This window comes from Macaca fascicularis, chromosome X, assembly GCF_037993035.2.
Source record: "Macaca fascicularis isolate 582-1 chromosome X, T2T-MFA8v1.1".
In the NCBI taxonomy this organism is placed as follows: Eukaryota; Metazoa; Chordata; class Mammalia; order Primates; family Cercopithecidae; genus Macaca; species Macaca fascicularis.
This window is the reverse complement of record NC_088395.1, coordinates 113,789,344-113,813,697: the sequence shown is the minus strand read 5'-3', so window position 1 is coordinate 113,813,697 and position 24,354 is coordinate 113,789,344. Positions and strand designations below refer to the sequence as shown.

At 36.3% G+C, this 24,354-nt stretch overlaps 1 protein-coding gene across 1 annotated transcript in view; it reads right to left on the bottom strand.

Annotated features, from left to right (window-relative positions):
* DNAAF6 (dynein axonemal assembly factor 6) overlaps positions 1-24,354 on the bottom strand; it is a 37,641-nt gene that overhangs the window by 5,665 nt on the left and 7,622 nt on the right. The window contains exons 2-5 of the mRNA XM_005594303.5: positions 23,778-23,918; positions 20,054-20,126; positions 17,747-17,852; positions 13,733-13,829 (exon numbers count right to left, since the gene is read on the bottom strand). Coding sequence (XP_005594360.1) covers positions 13,733-13,829; positions 17,747-17,852; positions 20,054-20,126; positions 23,778-23,915 — 414 coding nt within the window. The 5' untranslated portion in view covers positions 23,916-23,918. The remainder of the gene's footprint in view (positions 1-13,732; positions 13,830-17,746; positions 17,853-20,053; positions 20,127-23,777; positions 23,919-24,354) is intronic.

Here is a 24,354-nt window from a genome sequence, read left to right as displayed (position 1 = left end):
ACAACAGAGAAATTTAGTGAGTGGTCCAAGGGCAACCTCCCGTAATCTGACTAAGGTTTCTGGCTCCAAAGCTATACAGAAACACTTTGGTTACTTGACTATAACCTTCATTTTCTGAAGGAACATAGCAGTACACCTGTTAGAGTTGGGGACCTTCAACTGCCTTTATATCAGTTGGCAATTTGTATAAAAAAATGTTTAGTTCTCATGTTGGGTATGAGTTGGTGATGCCGTCTTATAGTCTTCTGTTATAAATTTCCATACCACATTTTCTAGGGAGGTGTGGGAGTTCAGGTGTTATCAAAACAAAAGAGAAATAACAATATGACTCCCACCTCCCCAAAAGGACAACTTCATGGTTTAGTAAGATTTCATTTTAAATGTCTCATCTCAATTACCACTTGGCCCAGCAATTCCGCTTCTGGGTATATACCTAAGAACACTGAAAACAGGTTTTCAAACAAAAACATGTACATAATGGTTTTGCTTATAGGAGCCCTATTCATAATAGTCAAAAGGTGTAAGCAACCCAAATGTGCATCGACTGATGAATAGCAAAACAAAATGTGTTGTATCCATACAATGGAATATTATTCAGCCATATAAAGGAATAAAGTACTGTTATATGGATGAATCCTGAAAACATTATGCTAAGTGAAAGAAACCAGGGACAAAATGTCACATATTATAGGATTCTATTTATATGAAATGTCCACAATAGGCAAATCTTTGTTTTGTTTTGTTTGTGGGAGACGCAGTCTCACTATGTTGCCAGGCTGGAGTGCATAGGGCGATCTCGGCTCACTGCAACCTCTGCCTTCCCGGGTTCAAGCGATTCTCCTGCCTCAGCCTCCCGAGTAGCTGGGACTACAGATGCGTGCCACCACACCCAGCTAATTTTTTGTATTTTTAGTAGAGATGGGGTTTCCCCGTGTTAGCCAGGATGGTATCGGTCTCCTGACCTTGTGATCTGCCCGCCTCAGCCTCCCAAAGTGCTGGAATTACAGGCGTGAGCCACCGCACCCGGCCCACAATAGGCAAACCTATACAGGCAGAAAGGAGATTGGTGGTTGCTAGGGGCTGGGGAAATGGAGAAGAGGGGAGTAACTGCTTAATGGGTATGGCGTTTCCTTTAGGGTTGATGAAAATGTTCTGGAATTAGATACTGGTGATGGTTGCACAACATCGTGAATATACTAAATGTCACTAATGGTAAATTTTATACTATGTGTATTTTTACCACAACACAAAGTCTATCTCTTACTCTACATGCTTTCTCTTTTTGATGGAAGTTGATGTCTATATATAGGATAGCGTGGCATATGGTTTCCATAAACAAAGAAATGAAAATGCAGCCTAAGGTTCAGGTAAATTATGACGTTTTCTCTAAAATGAGATAGAAGACTTGAAATATTGGACATCTGGTGAATTCATGGCTTGAATGGCCAGAGGGAAAGCAGTAAGTTATGAGGAAAATACATAATAAATAAATAATGCAACAAATTGAGATTTCTTGTAAGAAGCTTAAAGTAGGCAATTGTGTTTTTGCAATATAATGTGTTTGGAGCAATACATGTTTGTGAGTTATATTTTACTTTATTAAATCTGTATATAAACAAAGATTTGTAAATAGAGCTCTACAGGTGCTACTATCTAAATACTATGGTTAACATTTTCACTCAAAAAAAAAAACTGCCTCCTAATTTATATTTTGAAAATTCAGATCTTCATAATCAGAGATGCTACAAGTGAGAGACGTATGGTTCTCAGGGGGTAGTTATAGATGCTCTGCCTCAAAGTAAATAAGCATTCCATTCAACAAAGAAAGTTCCACCCACTTTTACTGTAATACTCAGGTCTGATGGTCAAATTGAGATCTTCTTTAACGTCACATGTTAACTCATGTCACCTCAAAGAAGAGATACAAATATTTGTTTCTTTAGTCTGAAATGTTTAGAATTTTCATGGCAAAATATTATTTTTCCAGGGTTAAAATGCCAATTGAGAAAGGAAAAAATTATGACATGCAAAATTTAAATACAATTTCTGGGTAGAACTTTAAAGTGGTTCTTAAAATCATTTGCTGTTCTAGTGAAGGGCAATTCAGAAACAACTCACTAAACTCACTAATTTTTCTTCTTAAGGAAATTAAAATTATATACTACAGTGGTTCAGAGAAGAGACAAGAGAAGGGACAAATTAGGTGGAATCTCACACATTAATATCTTGCAAGACAGAAGACTCAATGAGGAATCTTAACAGAAAAACAACTCCTGACACATGCATGAGATTTCTTCAGCAATACTTTAAACAAGTACCTGGAATATAGACATGGATATTAATTGACCTCTAACTGATTGCGCTCAAGACCTAACTTGTTAAACATTAGTAAACGTAGGATGATGTCACTGACCAAACAATTTAAAGGGATTGATGTTCCTTTCTTTACACAGGGTGCAAATTGAATTTGTTTTAAAGAATAAGTTATTTTAATAGGTAAACTAAGGAAAACTTTAAAAATTCATTGGGAAACTTTTAACCTTTTGGGAACTCAACCTTTGAAATCAAACTTACGTTTAAATTCTGCTTCTGTTACTTTTTAAAAATTATTTATTTATTTTTGAGACAGGTTCTCACTCTGTCACCCAAGCTGGAGTGCAGTGGTGTGATCATGGATCACTGCAGCCTCGACCTCCTGGGCTCAAGCAGTTCTTCCGACTCAGCGTCCTGAGTGTCTGGGACCACAGGTGTGCACCACCACACCTGGCTATTTTATTTTATTTTATTTTTTGTAGAGATGGGGTCTTGTTATGTTGCTCGGGCTGGTCTCAAATTCCTGGGCTCAAGTGATCCTCCCATCTCGGCCTCCCAAAGTGCTGGGATTACAAGTGTAAGTCACCATGCCCAGCCACTTATTCCTCTGGAATACATAGTACATCATCCCTTATCTCTTAAGCCTCTTTGAATATTCTCAACTTCTTAATCTAACTGAAATCTGGATCTCCCCGACTACACTGCTTCCCCTATAGTCTTCTCAGTTGGTGCCTGTTTTTATTTTTTCCTCCCATTTCCTTTATAACACTGGGCCTGTCCCTTACTTCCAGTTAAAAAAAAATCTCATGTCCTCCATTATGCTAAGTGAAAAATGCCAGACACCGGAAGAAAAATACTGCATGATCTCTCTTAAATGTGGAACCTAAAAAATATCTAATACATAGAAATAGAAGAATGGTGGTTGCTAGAGGTGGGGTGGGAGATGAAGAGATGCAGGTCAAAGGATGGAAACTTGGGTTATTTAGGATGAATAAATCTAGAGCTCTAAGGGATAGCATGAGGACTATAGTTAATATTATACCAAGTAGTGGAAATCTTCTAAAAGAGTAGATTTTAGGTGCTCTTACCCCCACATACACAAAAGATGCTACCTGAGATGATAAATATATTAATTAGCTTGACTGTAGTAATCACTTTACTGAGAATATGTATATCAAAACATCATGTTTTACACCTAAAATATACACAACGTAAAAACTCATGTTCTTACGCTATACCACCTATTACTTGGAATCGTTTACTAATTCCTGGGACAATTCCCCTGATTTCTCTAAGAATAGTTACTTGTTCTTTACTGATATTTCTAAGATTACCTCCTGTCTTAAATCTTGACATTTTAAATATACACTTAGATTAACCTTTCTAGTCTGGGTGTGGTGTGCACACCTATAATCCCAGCACTTTGGGAGGCTGAGATGGGCAGATCACTTGAGCTCAGGAGTTCAAGACCAGCCTGGGCAACATGGCAAAAACCCATCTCTACAAAAAATATAAAAAGTAGCTGGGCATGGTGGTGCGCACCTGTACTCCCAGTTGCTTGGGAGGCTGGGGTGGGAGGATCACTTGAGTCCAGGAGGTCAAGGTTGCAGTGAGCCAAGATCACACCACTGCACTCCAGCCTGGGTGACAGAGCAAGACTCTGTCTCAAAGGGAAAAAAAACCTTTCTAACATTGGAACCTCACTTCCTCATCTCTTTCAGGTATTCACTCAAATATTGCCTTCTTAGTGAAGGCTTTCGTGACCACACTATTAAAAATTTCAGCCACCACCAACTCTAGTATGCCCTGTCACTTCCTCCTCCTTTTGTTTTCAGAGCATTTTAACCTTCTAATATACAATACAATTTATGTGTTTATTTTATTTATCTCTTCCACAATAAGGTAAGCTCTGTGAAGGCAGTGATGTTTATGTTTTGTTTGCTATCCTCTATACTTAGAACAGTACCTCTTGACTCCTGTGATGGGAGAGGAGTAATGCATCTATGAACTATTTTTAAAAAGACAGGTATGGTAATATGTTGGGAAAAAGGCTTATGGGGTGCCCACATAAACTGGCCATAAAAATATGGGACAATAAGTTGTGGAAAGCCATAAGAGGCCTCTGACGACTCGACTCCTGTGATGGGAGAGGAGTCATGCATCTGTGAACTATTTTTTAAATGACAGATATTGTAATATAGTACTGGACTGTTTCAAAATGGTAGCATTATCAAAATTTATCCATCTGGCCAGACACAGTGGCTTACGTTTGTAATCCTGGCACTTTGGGAGGCCAAGGTGGGTGGATCACTTCACGTCAGGAGTTTGAGACCAGTCTGACCAACATGGTGAAACCACATCTCTAGAAAAAATACAAAAATTAGCCAAGTATGGTGGCGTGCACCTGTAATCCCAGCTACTCAGGAAGCTGAGGTGGGAGAATTGCTGGAACCCAGGAGGTGGGAGTTGCAGTGAGCCAAGATTGCACCACTGTACCCTAGCCTGGGCAACAGAGTTAGACCTTGTCTCAAAAAAAAAAAAAAAAAAAAGAAAGAAAGAAAAGAAGAGAAAAATTTACCCATCAATTTAAAAAGATGACCTACTGTTTTTTTGCCCTAGTTTTGGACAATACATACCTCTACATTTTTATACGTCAGAGGTAAATATTTTTATAATTTCAAAACAGAGACCCATCACCTTTAATTTTTTTCTTCATTTTCCTATAGCTTATCGTTGTTCATGAGAGTTTTTATAAAATACTTGGTAGCAAATCATAGGCACTCAACAAATATTTGTTGAGTAAATGAATGAATGAATGCAAGGATGGTTCCATATTAAGAAATGTGCTAATATAATTTACCAATAGATAAAAACTAAAAAATCATATGATCTTCACAAATGGTAAAAAGGCATTTGATTAAATTCATCATCTATTCTTGCTTAGAACTCTTAAAATCAGAATAGATGAACAGATCCTTAACACATAACCCAAAAGTCAGTATCTAACTAAATGAAGAAACACTAGAACCATTCCAATTAAAGTGAGAAATTTATATTTTTGTTCCCATTAACCAACCCCACACCTCCCCTTCCTCAATGACCCCTCCCAGCCTCTGGTAACCATCCTTCTACTCTCTATGTCCATGAGTTCAATTGTTTTGATTTTTAGATCCCACAAATAAGTGAGAAAGTGTGATGTTTGTCTTTCTGTGCCTGGCTTATTTCACGTAACATAATGATCTCCAGTTCCATCCATGTTGTTTCAAATGACAGGATCTCTTTTTTTATGGCTGAATAGTGTATCTCTATTACTTACCCATTTTTTTTTTAATTTTTAAAAATTTAAAGTGAGAAATAAGAAATGAAGTTCAGTATTCACTATTATTACATGATATAGTTCTGGAGGTACTAACATGCAATTAAACAAGAAATAGGTTAAAATGGTTGGAAAGGAAGAAGTAAAATTTCATTATCTGAGGGACTAGGTGGAATACCCAGGTGGAATGAATAACAAGGAATTGGGAAATAACTCGGCATATTGACGGATCAAAAAGAAGGCCAAGATAAGCAAAACATAGCAAACAAAGAAGAAAGTGTCACATTGGATGAAACAGTAAAAGTAGGTAAGGGTCAGATCACACAGGGCCCTTCCCTACTTTTAAGATAAGGAGTTTGGATTTTCTTCTATGAGCGCAACAGGAAACCATTGAGGGCTGTAAGCAAAGAGGTGATGTGGTCTGATTTACTTTTTTTGAGATAGAGTCTCACTCTGTCACCCAGGGTGGAGTGCAATGGCATGATATCGGCTCACTGCAACCGTCGGCCTCCCAGTTTCAAACAATTCTCCTGCCTCAACTTCCCAAGTAGCTGGGACTACAGAAGTGCACCACCACGCTCGGCTAATTTTTGTATTTTTAGTAGAGACAGGGTTTTGCCATGTTGGCCAGGCTGGTCTCGAACTCCTGATCTCAGGTGATCCACCCACCTTGGCCTCCCAAAGTGCTGGGATTACAGGCGTGAGCCACTGCGCCCGGCCCTTATTTACTTTTAAAAAGAATCTCTTACACTCTGTGTGGAAAGGCTATAGGGAATGAAGAGTCAAAGCAGGGAGATAATGTCATTAGAGACTCATAATGGTCCAGATAGAGATGATGATGGTTAGTAACATGATAGCAATTGCAGTGGTAATGAAAATTAGATGGATTTATAATATATTTTGAAGGTACAGCCCAGTAATACTTGCTGATGGATTAGACATGAGGTATAAAGGAAAGAGGAATGATGGATGATTTAGGTTTTTAGCTTGAACAACTGGGTGAATATTATTGCCACAAAGAAGATGAATGAGAAAAAGGTTTATAGAAGACAATTAAGAGTTCTGTTTTAGACATGTTAGGTTTGAGTTGTCTATTAAACAAAAAAGTAAGAGATGCCAAGTAAATAGTTATATGAATCCAAAGCTCATGGAAGTGTTCAGAACTATAGAGATAAATGATATTTAAAGCTATGAGACTAGGTGAAAAGAGAATAGGTAGAGGAAAAAAAAGACATAGGTCAAATCTCCAGAGAACTTAAGGCAGAATAGGAAGAGCCAGTGATTTGGGAGCGAAAGTGAGGAGGAATGCCTAGTGATTTTGGAAGAAAAGAGTGAAGTCTTTCCTCACTCCTTAGTGAGAATGGGGTCATTAAAGTAAAGAGAAAACTGTGTTTCAAGGAGAGAGCAGGCCAGGTGCAGTGGCTCACGCCTGTAATCTCAACACTTTGAAAGGCCAAGGCAGGCAGATAACTTGAGACCAGGAGTTCGAGATCAGCCTGGGAACCCTGTCTCTACTAAAAATACGAAAATTAGCCAGGTGTAGTGGCGTGTGCCTGTTGTCCTAGCTACTCAGGTTGAGGCAGGAGAACAGCTTGAACCCAGAAGGCGGAGTTTGCAGTGAGCCAAGATAACATCACTATACTCCAGCCTGAGCGACAGAGCGGAACTCTGTCTCCAAAAAACAAACAAACAAACAAACAAACAAAAAAACAAAACCAAAACAAAACAAAACAAAAAAACAAAAAGAGAGTAGTCAACAGGGTGGAATGCTGCTGAGTAGCAGCATCCTCATATCTTCAATCCCTCTTTATCTAAGCAGTGTTTTTAAACTAGAGGAAAGCAATATGGGCATTTTGTGTAGGACAATTCTTCATTCTTGAGGACTATATCTCTTATTGCAAGATTTAAGGCAACCCTGGCCCTGAATACTAAATGACAATAATATTCTGCAATCAGCTGGGCATGGTGGCCCATGCCTGTAATACCAGCACTTTGGGAGGCCGAGGTGAGAGAATTGCTTGAGCCCAGGAGTTTGAGATCAGTTTGGGCAACATAATGAGACCCTGTCTCTACAAAAAATAAAAAACAAAAATTGGCAGGGCATTGTGGTGCATGCCTGTAGTCCTAGCTACCAGAGAGGCTGAAGTGGGAGGATGGCTTGAACCCAGGAGGTCGAGGCTGCAGTGAACTGAGATCAAGCCACTACATTCCAGCCTGGGTGACAGAGCAAGACCTTATCTCAAAAAAACAAAAAATTCTGTAATCATTGTGACAACCAAAAATGCCTCCACCGAGGGGCCCATACCATGACTATTTTTTTTTTCACTGTTTGTTCATTACCTCTAGTGACACACAGTAGGAACTAAATAAATATTACATGGATGAATGCATGGATTCTTGTCATCAGCTGAAATGCATACATAAATCTCTCCTATCTTAAAAAACTCCCCTAAATCTTGCCTCCTTCTTAATAATCATTTCCTCGTTCTCCTCCTCTTCACCACTAAACTTCCTCAAAGAACAATCTATATTTGCTGGCTTCTCTTCCTCACTTCCTCTTCTCTTCTCAGCTTTCTTAAATCTAGTGTTGACCATGCCACTGAAGCTGCTCTCTTCCAAAGATCACCAAATACTTCTTAATTGACAAATCTCAAAGTTCCTTCTACATCCTAATCATGGTTGACAGCAACCAATACTATTATGGTTTCCCTCCCATCTCTGAATATCCGTCTCAGTTCCTCTAGCTTTGTTCATCCCTCAAGTATTGGTAATTTCCAAGGTCAATCTGTGAATCTGCTTGCATGGAATCAGGAGTTTCTGCCAGGTCCAGCTTAAGGATTCCAGACCATGTGATTCAGATATTTTGATGAAATCTCAAAATGACATCATCAAAATGTAAAATTACTGATACATATATCAGGTAATATATATATGACATCCTTTACCTTTATTCCATCCTTGACCATAGCCTATCTCAAATATATACACACTCTCTCTCAATTTTTCTCCACCTCACTATGAGGAACTTTTATCATCAACTCTACTAATTTTGGTATTGCTTAAAATTTTACATATATATTACTTTCATAATCAGAAATATACTGTCTATATGATTAGATTAGCTTTTAAGGAAGTATTTGTTACCATGTCCCACAACCACCATCATTATGAAGGAGCGTTATGACATTAACTATAAATGTATATATTATGAATATATTACTGAGACAACTATTAGAAATTTAATTGAAGGTTTACTGTGCTGCCTCGAACTGATAATAAGGAATCATATTACAGATCAAATATCCTTCCCTCTGCCACATGATCTGGTATACAACCAATCAAACAAGGTTAACACAATCAGGAAGCCTACCAAAAAAAAAAAAAAAACAAAAAACAAACAAAAAAACAAAACTAGGTCCATCCTCTAGAATGGAATAGAATGGAAAACAAAATCTATTTCATTATCAAGCAGCCAAATCCATTTTTTCTTCATTAAAAGTAAACAAATATAGGCCAGGCACGGTGCCTCACGCCTATAATCCCAGCACTTTGGGAGGCTGAGACAGGCCGATCACCTGAGGTCAGGAGTTTCAGACCAGCCTGGCCAACATGGTGAAACCCCATCTCTACTAAAAAATACAAAAATTAGCCGGGCTTGGTGGTGCATGCCTGGAATCCCAGCTACTCAGGAGGCTGAGGCAGGAGAATGGTTTGAATTTGGGAGGCAGAGGCTACAGTGAGCTAAGGCTGCACTCCAGCCTGGGCAACGGAGTGAGCCTCTGTCCAAAAAAAACCAACCAACCAACCAAACAAACAAACAAAAACTAAACAAATGTAACTGTTTTAACCTTAAGAAAGCAATCAGGATTTGAAGAGCAGACCATTCAGGAAGCAAGTGACTTCTTAGAGGATGAGCAAATACTTTGCCCAAAATGATTGATAGCACTTTCTGAGATAAATATGTGTGATAAACATGTGACTGCTGGTTGTGTCTGTCTGCCAGATGGTGACTGACTTCTATCCCATCCTTGACTCTCATCCTATTCTCAGTGAGATTTAAAGATGGGGGAAGGATCATATCCTAGGGAGGAGGTGATGTTGGGGAAAAAATAGGCTTAGTGGCTTGTTTCTTGGGTCATATCAGAATGTCCCCTTATCAGTATAGATCTATCAAAGTAAAACATCAAAATATGTGTTAATTCTAGGTCAAAGAGCATCAAGCTGTCTGCAAGCTGCCTTTCCCCTCTCCTAGAACAAACAATGCATAATTTGGCAGAATACCAATAACCTTAGCCCCACTCATTTTCCGATTTTGGCACCATGGGTGAAAATGAGAATCTCCTGACCTATTTTTCCAATACACCCATCCCATTTCCTGCCACAAATAATCCTATGGAAAATTAGGGTATCTTGCTACATATTTTGATACCTATAGTTCCTTTTTCCATACTCTCAACTAGCACCCAAGAGGTCCAGTACTTCAGTCAGTCTAGCAATAACCAGTAGTCAGTAATAGCAAAACTGCAATTACTTTTGCACCAACATAATATCACACCCATCACAGTGAGAGCTTCAGGGAGAGGGATGGAGAATATAGCGAGGATAAAAAGAAAATTAAAAACCAAAACAAAATGAAATAAGCTAGGGCCTTCCACTCGTGGGGGTTAAATAAAAGCATATATGTCATCTAGGAAAAAGAAGCCCTCTAGATCTCTTATTATTTTTCCATTAATGTATATGAGTATTTGGAACCTCGTAAGCCTGACCTTAGTTTATCAACTGTAATCAGGATGAGAAATTAGATTAGCATCTTGCAAACTGTGTTCCAAGGAGCCTCAGCCATTCTCCTAAGAGCTGCCTCATGGGTGATAGTACCTTTTTAAACAAGGCAGTGGTACTTTTTATGTTTACTACACTGGGCTTACTCATAGAATTTTATTTGGGGAAAAAAAAAAAAAAAGCTTGACAGCTAGAAACAAAACAAACCTGTAAACCACTGGCTAGCTCTAGCTTTAAAATACCTAAATATAGATTAACGCAAGGGAAACTTGGTGGCTACAAACTCAGGAGTAAAGCAGTTGCAGAGGATAACAATAGGGCAGGGAGTATTTGGATAATGGGGCTCTTTGGGTTTGAGGTTCGAAGGGTTTGCTGAAGACATTCCTAATGCAGAATTTTGTTTAGGACCGTTGCTTTGACTTAGCATTCATAAATCTTGCTTTCTTATTTGGAGTCTGGGGAGGGTAAAGGAAAGGATGGCCCTTGTGAATTTTTAAACCCTAAATCACTTCTTGTACGTAAACAGATTGTACTCCTATTGCCTTACTCGGTTTAAGTAAGGGTTCTCTTCTTAAAGTTTTTGGATTGGATTGTTACATATAGACCAGGTCCAGGACTCAAATAACATATTCAGGCAATTCTCAGGTACAATTTTCCCCACATTTTAATGCTTCTGATATTGAGATGCACCGCACAATCAATGGTGGTGTAATATGGTATTATACCTATTTTCCTCTGAAACATTGTTATTGTTAAATAAATGGCGCATTTACAATTTTATGATGTCTTAGATTCAAGGAAACACCATATTATCAACAAGAATGATAAGCATATACATTTGAGCAAGAAATACTTCAGGTGGGCTCAACAACCTATTTACTCTGAGTCTTGTCAGTGGAGTAAGCAATGATAGTGGATGGTGTCATTAGTATGCCTATAGGATAACATTCAAGCTACAAATAAAAGCTACAAGCTTTTATCTTTTTTGAGAGTCAGGTTATTAGTCCATTATTACCCACACTTACTCTTTATTCTTGTTATATTCTCTGCTTACTCAAATATGCCATGCTATTTCATGCCTGGATATCTTTCCATGTGCTCTTTCTTACCTCTGCTTGGAATGCCCTTCTTAGAATGTTGTCCACTGTAGAAATATTATCCATTTGAAGTTGATCCCTTCCTGCTTTATGTCACTATGTACCTGATATATGCCTTTATTTTTCTATCTTTAATTTTTATGGGTACATAATAGAAATATATATTTATGGGGTGCATGAGATATTTTGATACATGCATATAGTGTATAATAATTACATCAGGGTAAATGGGGTGGGTTTCTATCACCTAAACCATTCACCATTTCTTTGTGTTATGAACATTCCAATTGTACTCCCTCAGTTATTCTAAAATGTACAACAAATTATTGCTGACTGTTACCTTTTGTTGTACTATCAAATACTAGATCTTATTTATTGTATCTAACTATATTTTTGTACCCATTAACCATCCCTACATTTCCACCTCCCCACTGCCCACTACCCTTCCCAGTCTCTGGTAACCATCATTCTATTCATGGTATATGCCTCTAAATATGTACTTACCATACTGAACTACAGTGATTTATTAGGTGTCAATCTCCTTTACTGTAAATTCCTTGAGGACAATTGATTGTTTATCATTTATTTTTGTATCTCTAGTACTTAGGATAGTCTGTGGTATGTAGTAACTTTCACTAAGTGTTTAAAGATTTAATAAATGAAGAAACAAAGGGAAATAAAGGAAAGAAAGAGAAAAGGAACAGTATACACGTGACAAAGTACCATAGCATCAACAAATGTGTTATTTGCTGCTGCCTTTCAGTGGTGTCCATGACTCATCCCAATCTTCTGAACTTCTAGTAGACTTATAATTGTTTACACTGAGTTTAATTCTTAATAATAAAATTAGTTCATTTTTGTTAGTTTTGTCTCCCCAGTTGATTATAAATTCATTTGAGAGAAATACCAAGTCTTCTGTATACACTTACTGAGTTTTAGATAAACCATATATTTCTATTATGAGGTATGATTTAGTTTCTGAGATTCTTCATTCAGGATACCTTTATTATTAAAACTAGAGGCAATTTTTGCACGAGAGAAACGGTAAGGCTTGCAACAGTTTTATTTATTTAGGGCCTAGAATTCCTCCAGAATTTAGAGCAATCCCCAACACTACACATCAAAAACACAATTTAACAATAATTTAAGAGAGAGGAATTTCAATATTACTGGTAAAACCCTGGGAGCTAATTACTTCAAGATTACTTGAAACCTTAACTCATTAGAGTTTGAAAAATCTCCTGAGGTACTTAAAGCCACTATTCCCATTATGTTACTTGATTCAATTGAATGTCTTAGATTTTGCTAATAAGAGAAAACCTGAAATTCATGCAAAAGAGAAATTCTATTTATCATTTGCTTAAGGAAAAAATATTACGCATCTCCCATGGGCACCACAGTATTCTATAATGTATTGTAAGAAAGGAGGAAAAAAACTAGAAGCAAAGTTAGTTCCTGATCTCAAAAAATAAATTTTTAACACAAGAATTACTTGTTAATGTTGCTAAAATGAATCAAATTCCGCATTCTAGGTTAGGCCTAGATTTTTCAAAAAGGTCATTATGAGGATGAAATAAGCAAAAGTAAGGTGGTATCATTGATATTGTTGGTATTGCTACAACTGTTATACAGAAACAGTGACCTGGTAAAGGATGCTCTCCAACATTCTGTAGCGTCATTCAGATAAGAAAGCAAAGTAACATTTTAGATGTCTTTCTTAATGTTTTTAATCAGAAGTCAGATCCCAAAATTAAGAAAATCCCTTTCTGTGGGATTTAACCACGTTGTAAGCTTAGTCATTACAAGAAATACAGAAATAAGAGATAAGACAGATGCGGGGAAGGAGATATTTCATTCTGATTGCCTGTCAATTCATCAGAAGTTAATAACCAATCCGTTGGCATGCATGGGACGGAACTAGGATGAAAGAAAATCCAGTCCAATCCAATTGGGAAGTTTTAATAGCAATAAAATTAGAAATTGTGCATTGTGTCATATGATTCTATTACGTTTATCTGTAAATCTCATCCAAATGTGTAAACTTAGTTTATTTTGTACAAGTTAACAATTTTAAACTGTCTATCCCATTATTCCCCTAGTACCTGAAACATGGCAACCACGATTTTTAAAGAGTTTACAACCTTGCCTACAATATTATGTATACAATAGTCAGTCAATTTAGCTACAACGGTCATATCGAAAATGAAGAAGGGGAGGAAAGGCTTACCACTAGTTCACTGCAACAACTTGTTGAGGAGTCCTTTCTTGACAACCCTAAAAATATATCTTCAGTTCCCACCTGCTGTCTGAATATAATCTCATACCTGAAAAAAAATCAATGATTATAGGGACTCAGATGAAAGAGCAATTTCCTGTCAAAGAACAGAAAACTAGAAACTTATGAGGACATGCTATTAGAAAAAATACAAAGACTAAATAAATAAAATGGTTGCAGGTCTTCAGGCATATAATAGAGCATAAAGGAAAAGAAGTCTAGAAATGTGGTCAAAAATAAACACTGAAAAGCAGGATTGCTATTATTTTCTAAAATAAACCTTTAACTGTTTTAGAGCTAGACAAATAAAATAGATTGAGGGAACTTCTAATAAGATTCTAATAAGAGTCAAAGTAGAAGAAAAAAGGGAAAGTCTGTTCCTGAAAAACAATGGCTCAGAAAAATACTGAGTCCATAACCTGGGGATTGATAGAAACCTTCCTCTGCTAAGTTTAAACCACAGAGCAGAGGAGAAAATTCAGGTTTAGTACTGTTTCTGTCATTAACTGTGGACCTTGGTCAAGTCACAAACTCATGGGGTCTCAGTTTCTACATTTGTATGATTTATGGGAGGGAGGGGTGAATTTCAACTAAATGATCTCTATGGCTAAAATTCTACAATAGAAACACTGGTAATGTAGTCAGCACAGCTACACTACAGTGCTTAGAATCTAGTCTTACAGAATTCTGAATTTAATGAAAGATTTTCCTGATATTTCACCGCTCGCATGACAATTCACAAATCATTCCTCCCTTCCAAATTTGGGCCAGGAATAGAATGGTTTGTAGAAGCATCCACCACAAGGTACCCCATCTCTTCGGATAGAATGAAACAAATACTTACAAATTATTATTGTTATTATTTTGCTTAATGCTACCTTAACAAAGAAATTGTAAATCTCTGGATAGTAAGACTAAAGGACTAGATTGAACTTCTGACCATTTGCCAATAGGAACGCCCAAAAATAAAAAAGGGATTTCTCTGAGTTTGAAGATGGCTAACAATAAGCAACTATTTGCTATGGGGCACTTTGCTCTTAATAGGCTATAACATCTACCAAGTGTTTATGAAGGTGAAGCCAGGTTAAAACAAACAGAAGGGATTGATCTATATGTTCATTACTCCTAAATGGATTTGATCAAGCTGCTGCTCTTATCCTGAGCTCCAGACACAATTTTCCAACTGCCTACTACATGGGTTTGTCTGGATGTCCCAAAGAGAACTCAAAGTGTACATATCAAAAACCAGCTAGTCATGGTGGCTCTCAACTGTAATCCAGTGCTTTGGGAGGCTGAGGCAGGAGGATTGCTTGAGTCCAGGAGTTTGAGACCAGCCTGGGCTACACAGTTAGACACAGTCTTCACAAAAATAAAGTGTGCACCTGTAGTCCCAGGTACTTGGGAGAGTGAGGTGGGAGAATTGCTTGAGCCCGGGAGGTTGAGGCTGCAGTGAACAATGGGCGGAGCCGGGGGGTGGGGTGTTGGCGAATAAAAAAAAAACAAATTTAGTTGAGCGCTGTGGCTCACGCCTGTAATCCCAGCACTTTGGGAGGCTGAGGCAGGTGGATTGCTTGAGGCCAGGAGTTCAGGACCAGCCTGGCCAACTTGGTGAAACCTCGTGTCTACAAAAACATACAAAAAACATTAACCAGGCCTGGTGGCATGCACCTGTAGTCTCAGCTACTTGCGAGGCTGAGGCAGGAGAATCGCTTGAACCCAGAAGTCGGAGGTTGCAGTGAGCCAAGATCACACCACTGCACTCCAGCCTGAGCAACAGAGTAAGGCTCTGTCTCAGGAAAGAAAGAAAGAGAGAAAGAAAGAGAGAAAGAAAGAAGGAAGGAAGGAAGGAAGGAAGGAAGGAAGGAAGGAAGGAAGGAAGGAAGGAAGGAAGGAAGGACGGATAAACTCACAGATTCTTCTTAACCTATAATTCCTATCAAAGTTAATGGCATTATCATTTCCTTGGTCACCCAAGCTAATAACTTCAGCATCATCTTTGATGCACTCCTCTCATCCATTTTATCGAACCAAATACCAACTTTTCATTCAAAACTCACTCAAATAAAGACCCTCATACTTCTCCCCAAGGCCAGTGCCTTAGCTCAGCTCCTTGTTATTTTTTTACTTGGCAACTTGTGATTCTTCTTTTTTGAAATGCTTGTTCATATTCTTTACTATTTTCCTCTGTATCCATTGAGAAATTTTAAAATGTATTTTCATAAGGTAGAAGATAAAGATTTAAAAAATCTTATAAAGCAATTTTCCTCATAATAACCCGAAGTTATTATTCATTTAAAGCTTTCATGGATGTTCTATCTACCTAACATCAAACATCAGGATGAAAAGGGAAAAATTACTCAAATTTGAAGTTTGCTGCATATGGATATTTGACATTTGTTAGACAATATGACAAATAAGTGACTTAATTATTACTTTTCATATGGATATGTGGGCACTATATAAGCATAACCTCAAATTTACTCTCTTCATTCTCTAAGAAATGTTTTAAAATCTCCTTTGATTTTTTATGAGGTTTATGGTCTTGACATTGTTTATTTGAAAGCTGGATACTTCTTTCTAGTTAATTATCTGCAGTCTCCCACAGCTTCTATTTTCAGAATTTATGTAGAAGATGGAAGCACGGAGTTTTTTGTTTGTTTGTTTTATCCTGGACAATTTTGACTGGGAGCAGTGGCTCATACCTGTAATCTTAGCACTTTGGGAGGCTGAGGCGGGCGGATCGCCTTAGGTCAGGAGTTCCAGACCAGCTTGGCCAACATGGTGAAACCCCATGTCTACTAAAAATACAAAAATTAGCTGGGTGTGGTGGCATGTGCCTGTAGTTCCAGCTACATGGGAGGCTAAGGCAGGAGAATCGTTTGAACCCAGGAGGGGCGCAGGTTGTAGTGAGTAGAGATCGTGCCACTGCACTCCAGCCTAGGCAACAGAGGGAGACTCTGTCTCAAAAAAATATATACATATATAAAATATAAATATATAAATATTTAAAATAGATATATAAATATATATAATATATAAATATAATATAAATATATATAAAAATATATAAATATAAAAAATATATAAATATATATAAATATATAAAAATGTGTGTGTATATATATATATATATATACTGGATAGTTTTGTATTCAGTATTAGAAAACTTGTCAGATCACTTGCCATAGAAGTCTTTAAGAATTTATATAGTACATTACAATTTAGTAAGTGTTGGCTTTGTTTTACCCTGCTATTCTAAATCGTCAATCCAAATTTTATTTCAAAATACATATATGTAAAGCTTAGTCTATTTGACCAATAATTTCATCTATGTATATAAATATATTTTAAGGTTCATTAAAAGTATGAGTACTTTTAAAATAATAATAAAAGGCTTTTTATAGTAATTATAAATTTCATATTTATAACTTGATTGTATTGGAAAGGCTACAAAGCAAGTCTTGAACCCTGCTTGCAAAACACACTGAATACTAAACATAATCTTAGAATATCTAGTAAACAAGTCTGGATAATAATTGATAATTGGAGAGAGAACATAGCCTTTTACCAAAATTGTGGAACATTGAGTAATTAAAAGCAAGTCCTTGACAATAAACATGGCATTGTAATTTAGTTTGTATGAATGCTTGCAATTTAATGGGCTGGCTTTCTCCAACTGCTAGTTCCACATTATACAACAAACTGACATTAAATATAAATGTATAATGGAAATGACTATATTTTTCATTTTTTGCTAAATAATAACTGAAAGGAAGGTGTTATGCTTTATTACTTGTTTCTGCTCTAGAAGGAAAAAAATCATCAATTACAGATGCTTTCTGTGTGTCACTGTAGTTTTATCTTTTATGTGGTATGTTACTTTATGACTCTTGTAAAAAATAAAATGCTATCAGATGACACAGCTAACTTAAACTCCTAAAGACATTCCGGCTTCATTTGACTTACTCTGGGATTTCTCTAACATCCCACATATCATCATGTTCTGCTCCTTCTGGAACCTCTTCTGAATTCCAGATGTCATCGTTATTTTCCTCGCTGGTTTCAGGGATAACTGTGAAGAAAGGGAAGATAAAGCTGAAGCTCATGCTTTTTCCTTCTCTAAATTGCTCCTGTTCTTCTTCACACTCAGTTTGGGATCATTGAAATAAAACATTATTTGTAATCACTAGCTTGTTTTCTGGTCAAAACAAGCTAAATTAGTAACTACTGACTAAATGTTTCTATCAATACAGAACCAATACATTGTAGAATTGTAATAATAACTGTAGAGAATTTGGCAAAAACACATAAACAAAAAGGAGAAAATAATCTACAATCCAACTGCCTGGAGATGATCAATGTTGGTATTCTGGTTAGTATTCTGTTGTGTATCATTCCAGTCTCTCTCTCTCTCTCTCTCTCTCTCTCTCTCTCTCCATATACACATGAAAAGAAATATTATACATTTTTCTAGAAACATAAATAGGATTATATTTTAAAATATTTTTATGTAAAAGAAAAAATCACAACTACAATCAATCGGATGTGGAGAGAAATGTCTTATCTTGCATTGTTTTTACTATACAAAAACCCCTTGATATCTTTTCCATGCAAGCATGACATAATTCTCAAAATAATAATATCAATTAAAGAAACTGAAAGCAGTGGATACAATGATCATTTTTTAGTCCAGGATTTTCCTCATGTAGACACAAGCTTTAAAGAAAATCTCTACCACTTGTCCTTTATGCAGAGCTGAGCATGAGGTTGGGTTTCTGCATGTCATCTTTAAATGTTTAAAAGTGGATAGGCTCCATAGGCATGCAAAAACCCAGCTTACATTTGTTTTAACTATTGTAGTATCCAGTGGAGACCTGCATTAGGTACAGAACACTGCTTTGAGTCATTTTAAGCATTCTCAGAAATGTACCCAATTGTCAGGTTTTCAATTCTGGCAATTCTTTTGAAATTATCAGCTTCTATCTAGCATGGGCTTTGTAAAGCCTAACTACAGATTTATATGTAACATTTTACATATGAATCTTTGCCTTCAGAATTTAAAGATTATTAGACCTACATTATCAGAAATACAGGCAGCACAGAAATACATGAAATGTGAACTAGTCTGCCATGGAGCGAATATCTCTTAAGTACGGCAAATAGCCTCTTGGGTATGTATAGCAATAATAACTGAAATTTTAAAACCCTCCTTAGACCTCATTTGAGCCATTATTTTAAACATTTGTCCAGGCAAATCTTTTGCAATTAACTAAAATGATGAATGAAATTCACTTCCTCTCCCTTCTTATCCTCTGGTTAATGGTGATCATGACCAACAGAATTAAAGCTTTTTATATTTTTAAAGATTTGTAAAATGTTCAACTCTAAAAATGTATAACTCAAAATGCTGGGGAAATGTAAAAATATTATTTAGCCTCATTTATTGGACCTGTTTTTTTTAAATAAGTAAACTCAAAGACGTTAATGTATAAGCATCTTAATGTAAGATAAAATTGTGTAGTTGCTTGTTTTATTGTCTTCTCCAAAAATCTATTAGTTCAATCAGAACAGGGATTTTTTCTGTTTTGATCTGCATTGTAGTCTCAGAGATGGTCATACTGCCTGATACATAATAGGTTCTCAATAAATATTTATTAAATAACTCAACGAATGAATTCCATGAAATTGCTAGAATATAGGAAGGTAGAAGGTAAAGAAGCTAAGCATCTTGGTAAATAGACCCTAAAAAATAAAAAATGATCTAACCACACATGACTTTCTTGGTCTTCTATCTCAGAAAATATGCAAGGAATGTGGATAATTCAAGGCAAATATATTTCCATTATTAGAAAAACTTTTTACCTGCAGTAGTAGAGTAAAAACAGCATCTTTATATGTAAATGGCTATTCATCATTTCCATGATTATTTTAGTTCACCTTTTCTCTTTTTAAAAATTATTTATTCATTCCTCCATGTTTAATGAACAAATATAAATTGTATATATTTATGATACACCATATGATGTTCTGAAATACGTATACACAGTGGATGACTAACTCAAGCTAATCAACATATGGATTACCTCACCTACTTATCATTTACTTGTGATGAGAATACTTAAAATCTACTATCTTAGCAATTTCCAAGTATACAATACATTGTTATTTAGTTCATCTTAATAAACACTAGTATTAGTATGTATTACTCTCCCTATAATTTTTCTACCAAGGAAAATATTATATTGATCTATACTGCTTTTTTAAATAACTTACCTTTGAGTTCTTCTATTTGGGGTGGTCCAATATTCCCAGGACCCATGGCTCCAATAGTAGATAAACCTTTTGTCTGAGGGAGGAGAAAAGGTTCACTATTCTATAATTAATACTTGTATAACCTATATGACTAGTGATACTTCAAATTTGATAGGATTTCCATCAAAAAAACTCATGGAGCTTTCCAGTTTAATTACCCATCATTGTTATACAACAGAAAGACAGATGCCAAGTACTATTGTGAATATGCTTTCCTTGTTCTTTCAAAAAGTCTTTGGTTTAATAGACTCTAGGGCAGAATTGATCTTTGGTCAGGCTAAATCCCTAGTTCCAGCTCAGTGACTCATGTATCCCTGGGGATAGAAGAATGAGCCACATTCATCTCTATGAAGGTTAGAACCAAGTATTAGTATAAAGGCATTGACACTTTTGGGGTTTAGCAGTGTCTGGTTGTAGTCAGATGGAGGACAGAGTATGTGAAAGTTTTATAGAAATAAAAACTAACACTAAGCAGAAGCTAAGTATTCAGACTTCAAATTAATCATTCAAAAGCCCTGATAACTGCTTTTACTTTTTTCCACTATAGGTATGAAACACTTCCCTGTCCCACCGCCTTATGACACTGAACTAGTGGATTTAAACAGCAACCACAAATTAATAGTCTCTAATATATGCTGATGTACTTCAGTCTTCATAAAAGTTTATTTTTCCATCTTCTGCACAAGCATGCACATCCCCAAAGGACTTGCCCTGATTCACCAATACAAGCAATCTTCGTTTTTTCAACTAACTGTAACACATATTACACTATTGCTATAGCGACACCACCTCATTGGCCTGTCTCAGGGATTCTTTGATATTTCAAGAAAATCCCAATTTCTCACTATTGTTTTTGCTGATGTCATGCCCTGCAGCACCAATTCACTCCACTGCTGGCAGTCAAAAAATTATTATCTTCTTGCCAACTGGCCAACTAGCACCTCTATCTCTCTTTTTTCAGGCCCCTGTCCTCATCTCCTAAGACTTTAGACATGTACAAAAGTTAGAATGTCTTGTTTGGGCAAGGAGAGTAGTGTCTGTCCTTGAAAGCTGATGGAACAGCTCACATGGGTCTTTATTATGTGAAACTATTCCAAAAGTTACAAATCAGAAATTAATCTATAATATCTCAAAAGTGTCTGAGACAGTAATTATTCCTTTTCAAAAGGTGTTCCAAAAGTGCTGTGTCTGCAGTTAAGGCATTACAGGCATTTTTATGTGAAAATCCCAAGATAATATTTGGGACTTTTTTCCCTCTTTTTAATCACTAATGTCATATAAATGTGTAGTACTTTTCTTAAATTATTAATCATCAGAACACTAATAGTCAATCAGAGTAAAGCATTTCTCAGAACATGAGGGCCTCTTGTTGAGTGCTGCCTTCAACATAAAATTAAAAGCAGTAGAAAAAAATCTTGGACATTCATGACAAAAATTGGTATACTCTCCATGGACAGTGATTGGCTCAGAACACATAGGAATTTCAATTTATTAATTTAATGAAAATAAATGATTAAAAATAAAAATTTCAAGTTAAAAGACGGAATGGGATCATAAAAACATTAAAAACCATCTGGCAATTATTTTCTATTAGAACATCATTTGAGCCTTTACCATTAATCTACAGCCAATTATCTGAGCAATTTATCATTGCAATTCATGCCACTTTGTAATATGTAAGACAGAACATCCTCATTATAATGTCTGTGAAGAGCAGTGAACCTTATTTCCCACAGGCCTTAAGATCCCCTCATGAGTTTGAAAAATGACAGACACTCTCTCCCCAATCTCCCAGATTCTTAACAAGTCATATAGAAAAGGGATAGTGTAAATGAAGCAATGTGTATGCAACTGTTCTCTTGCTGTTTTCAGAGAGCATATTTTCAAAAATACATCACTCTTGTAATCATCCCACAGTTCCCAAGATTAATACATGTTAAAAAATGAAAAGCAGTTTCTCTCCTGGAAAATGTAATAGTTCATTAGAAACATTAATTATTCTCCCACTGTTCTGATACTCTAATTCTGTGTCCTCTAATGATATCTGTACTGTAGTGTCTGAATGACCAATTATCTCAAAATTGCTTATAACCCAGATATACAGAATCATACATTATTATAGTAATTTTCCTTTATAAACTGTACAACTCAGTAATATTATGTTAGTCTCTATTCTCATAAGCACTCATCTTTCCTCCTAGAAACACCTCTAGATGCAAATAAACACCTCCAACCATAAACACCAAATGGAATAGGCTCTGTAACCAGGGTAAATCCTTATATTTGAATCTGTCACAGTTACAAGTTCCACTTCACTATATTCAAGGTCACTGTTTCTCAAATACTTGATATACTTTTTCTGTATGGCATAACCTTACCTTTCCTAGGATGTAGGCTCCAGAAAATTATTATTCTGCTACTTCAACTAAGGTAGCAAAAATAAGCTTGCCTTCCCAACTTCACTGATACATTGTTCCTAACTTTTTCTCCTATGTCCTGTTTGTTGTGTATAGCCAATGCTGTCCTTAGCGTCCTGATGTTTCTTTGTTCAGCCTCTACTAAGACTTTTCCCTCACTAAAACTTCCTGGTTCCTGATCCTGGCTCCAAGCTGACTCAGTTCTTCTACAAATTTTATTTCCATTTCACCTCTTATTTATTCTGCCCTATTCCACCTAAGCTCTTCCTTAGGGTGGTACCTCAGTTCAGTGTCAGTCTGAGCCACTGAATTTGCTGCCTGTTCATAGCTTGCTTTTTTCTCCACATTGTGGCAAAAATAAATTTTGGGAGGAGTAAATTGATATATACGTTTGTGAAAGATGATTTATTCATGGTAAATTTGTCATATAACAAAACACTTCATTAAAATAATTTTATGCAAATTGACATAGTCTGTTATAGTATGGGATTTTTTGCCCCCAATTTTGTTTGCCCTATCATAGGCAATCTGATAGCCAAGGCTCACTGATAGTTAAGAAATAGGAGAATGGAGAGAGGGGAGTTATATAAATGTGTTTTAATTGTTCTGGGAATACTGGCAGTAACCTTGGAGTGGTAAAAGGTCAGTTCAAGGAACTCTTCTACCTAAAATGACGCCCATCTTGCTACTGCAAGCCTTGCTGGCATTACTTATACTGACCCCAAATGCTACTCAACTAATTAGACTCCACAACTTTATTTGTGCATTACTGGAAAGACAATCTTGGTAGACTGAAGCTAGTTTGCCCTATTATTTGGCTCAAAAACTTTCTGTTCTGCGTTAATGTGTAGACAAATTAGAAAATTAAGGGACTGGTACTTGGGGGTCCAATTAATACTGTATAACTGAAAATATTTGTCTTATAGAAATATCGTCTAGGCTTAAACAATCCTAGCTACCACTCTGCAATGGTTGTCAGGCATTCTTTAGCCATAAATATAAATGACAACATTTTGAAATGTGGCTATTGCTACCATAGTTACAGAACTATTTTCTTATTCAGTGTTCAGGTGGTTTAGAAAAATATAATTATGTTTGCTAGAAATGTACTAGAGGTTACATTGTCATGCATAATCAGCCTTGTAGCTTCCTATGAATGTATCAAATGACACAGCTCTGCTCCCACAGCTAGGTGGGAACAGGTTGTTCAAATATGGTTCCACAACTTCCCATAAACAAAACTAATTCAACTGTAAGTATATGACCACCTGTCCATAGTCAGAATCATCCTCTTCTTCAGGATTAAGTAGCTTAGAGAGGGCTTCCAGAGCTGTAACTGAAGAAACACTCTCAAAGTCCATATTTTCTGTCTCCATATTTTCAGAATCCATATTTTCAGATTCCATTATCTGAAGAAAAAGATAATCAGAAAGAGGTATTTTACTTTTCTGTTTTATTTAAGACACGAAGATGTTTTATTGTCATATCTCCCTTCTTCCCTCGGTCACTCCATTGGTTCTTATACTTCCTTGGAAATCCTTTTAAACTCCTTCAAATATATGTATTTTGCTAACTCACAGACCTGGAGCACCAAGTAAACTCAAACATTCAGCCTGCTTTACTAAAATGTCATACTCAAGCTAACAAGCACTTATCGAGCACCTACTATAGTGGTTCTCGGGTTTAAATGTGCTTAATAATCACTTGGGGGAGTTGGTTTAAAATGTAGATTCTTAAGCCCTACCTCTAGAAAAAGTGTATGATACATTATGTATCATCATTTGGGAACATATTTTTTAGATTGTCTTTTTATTTGTTTCATGTACGCTGTTTAGGCTGTGTATT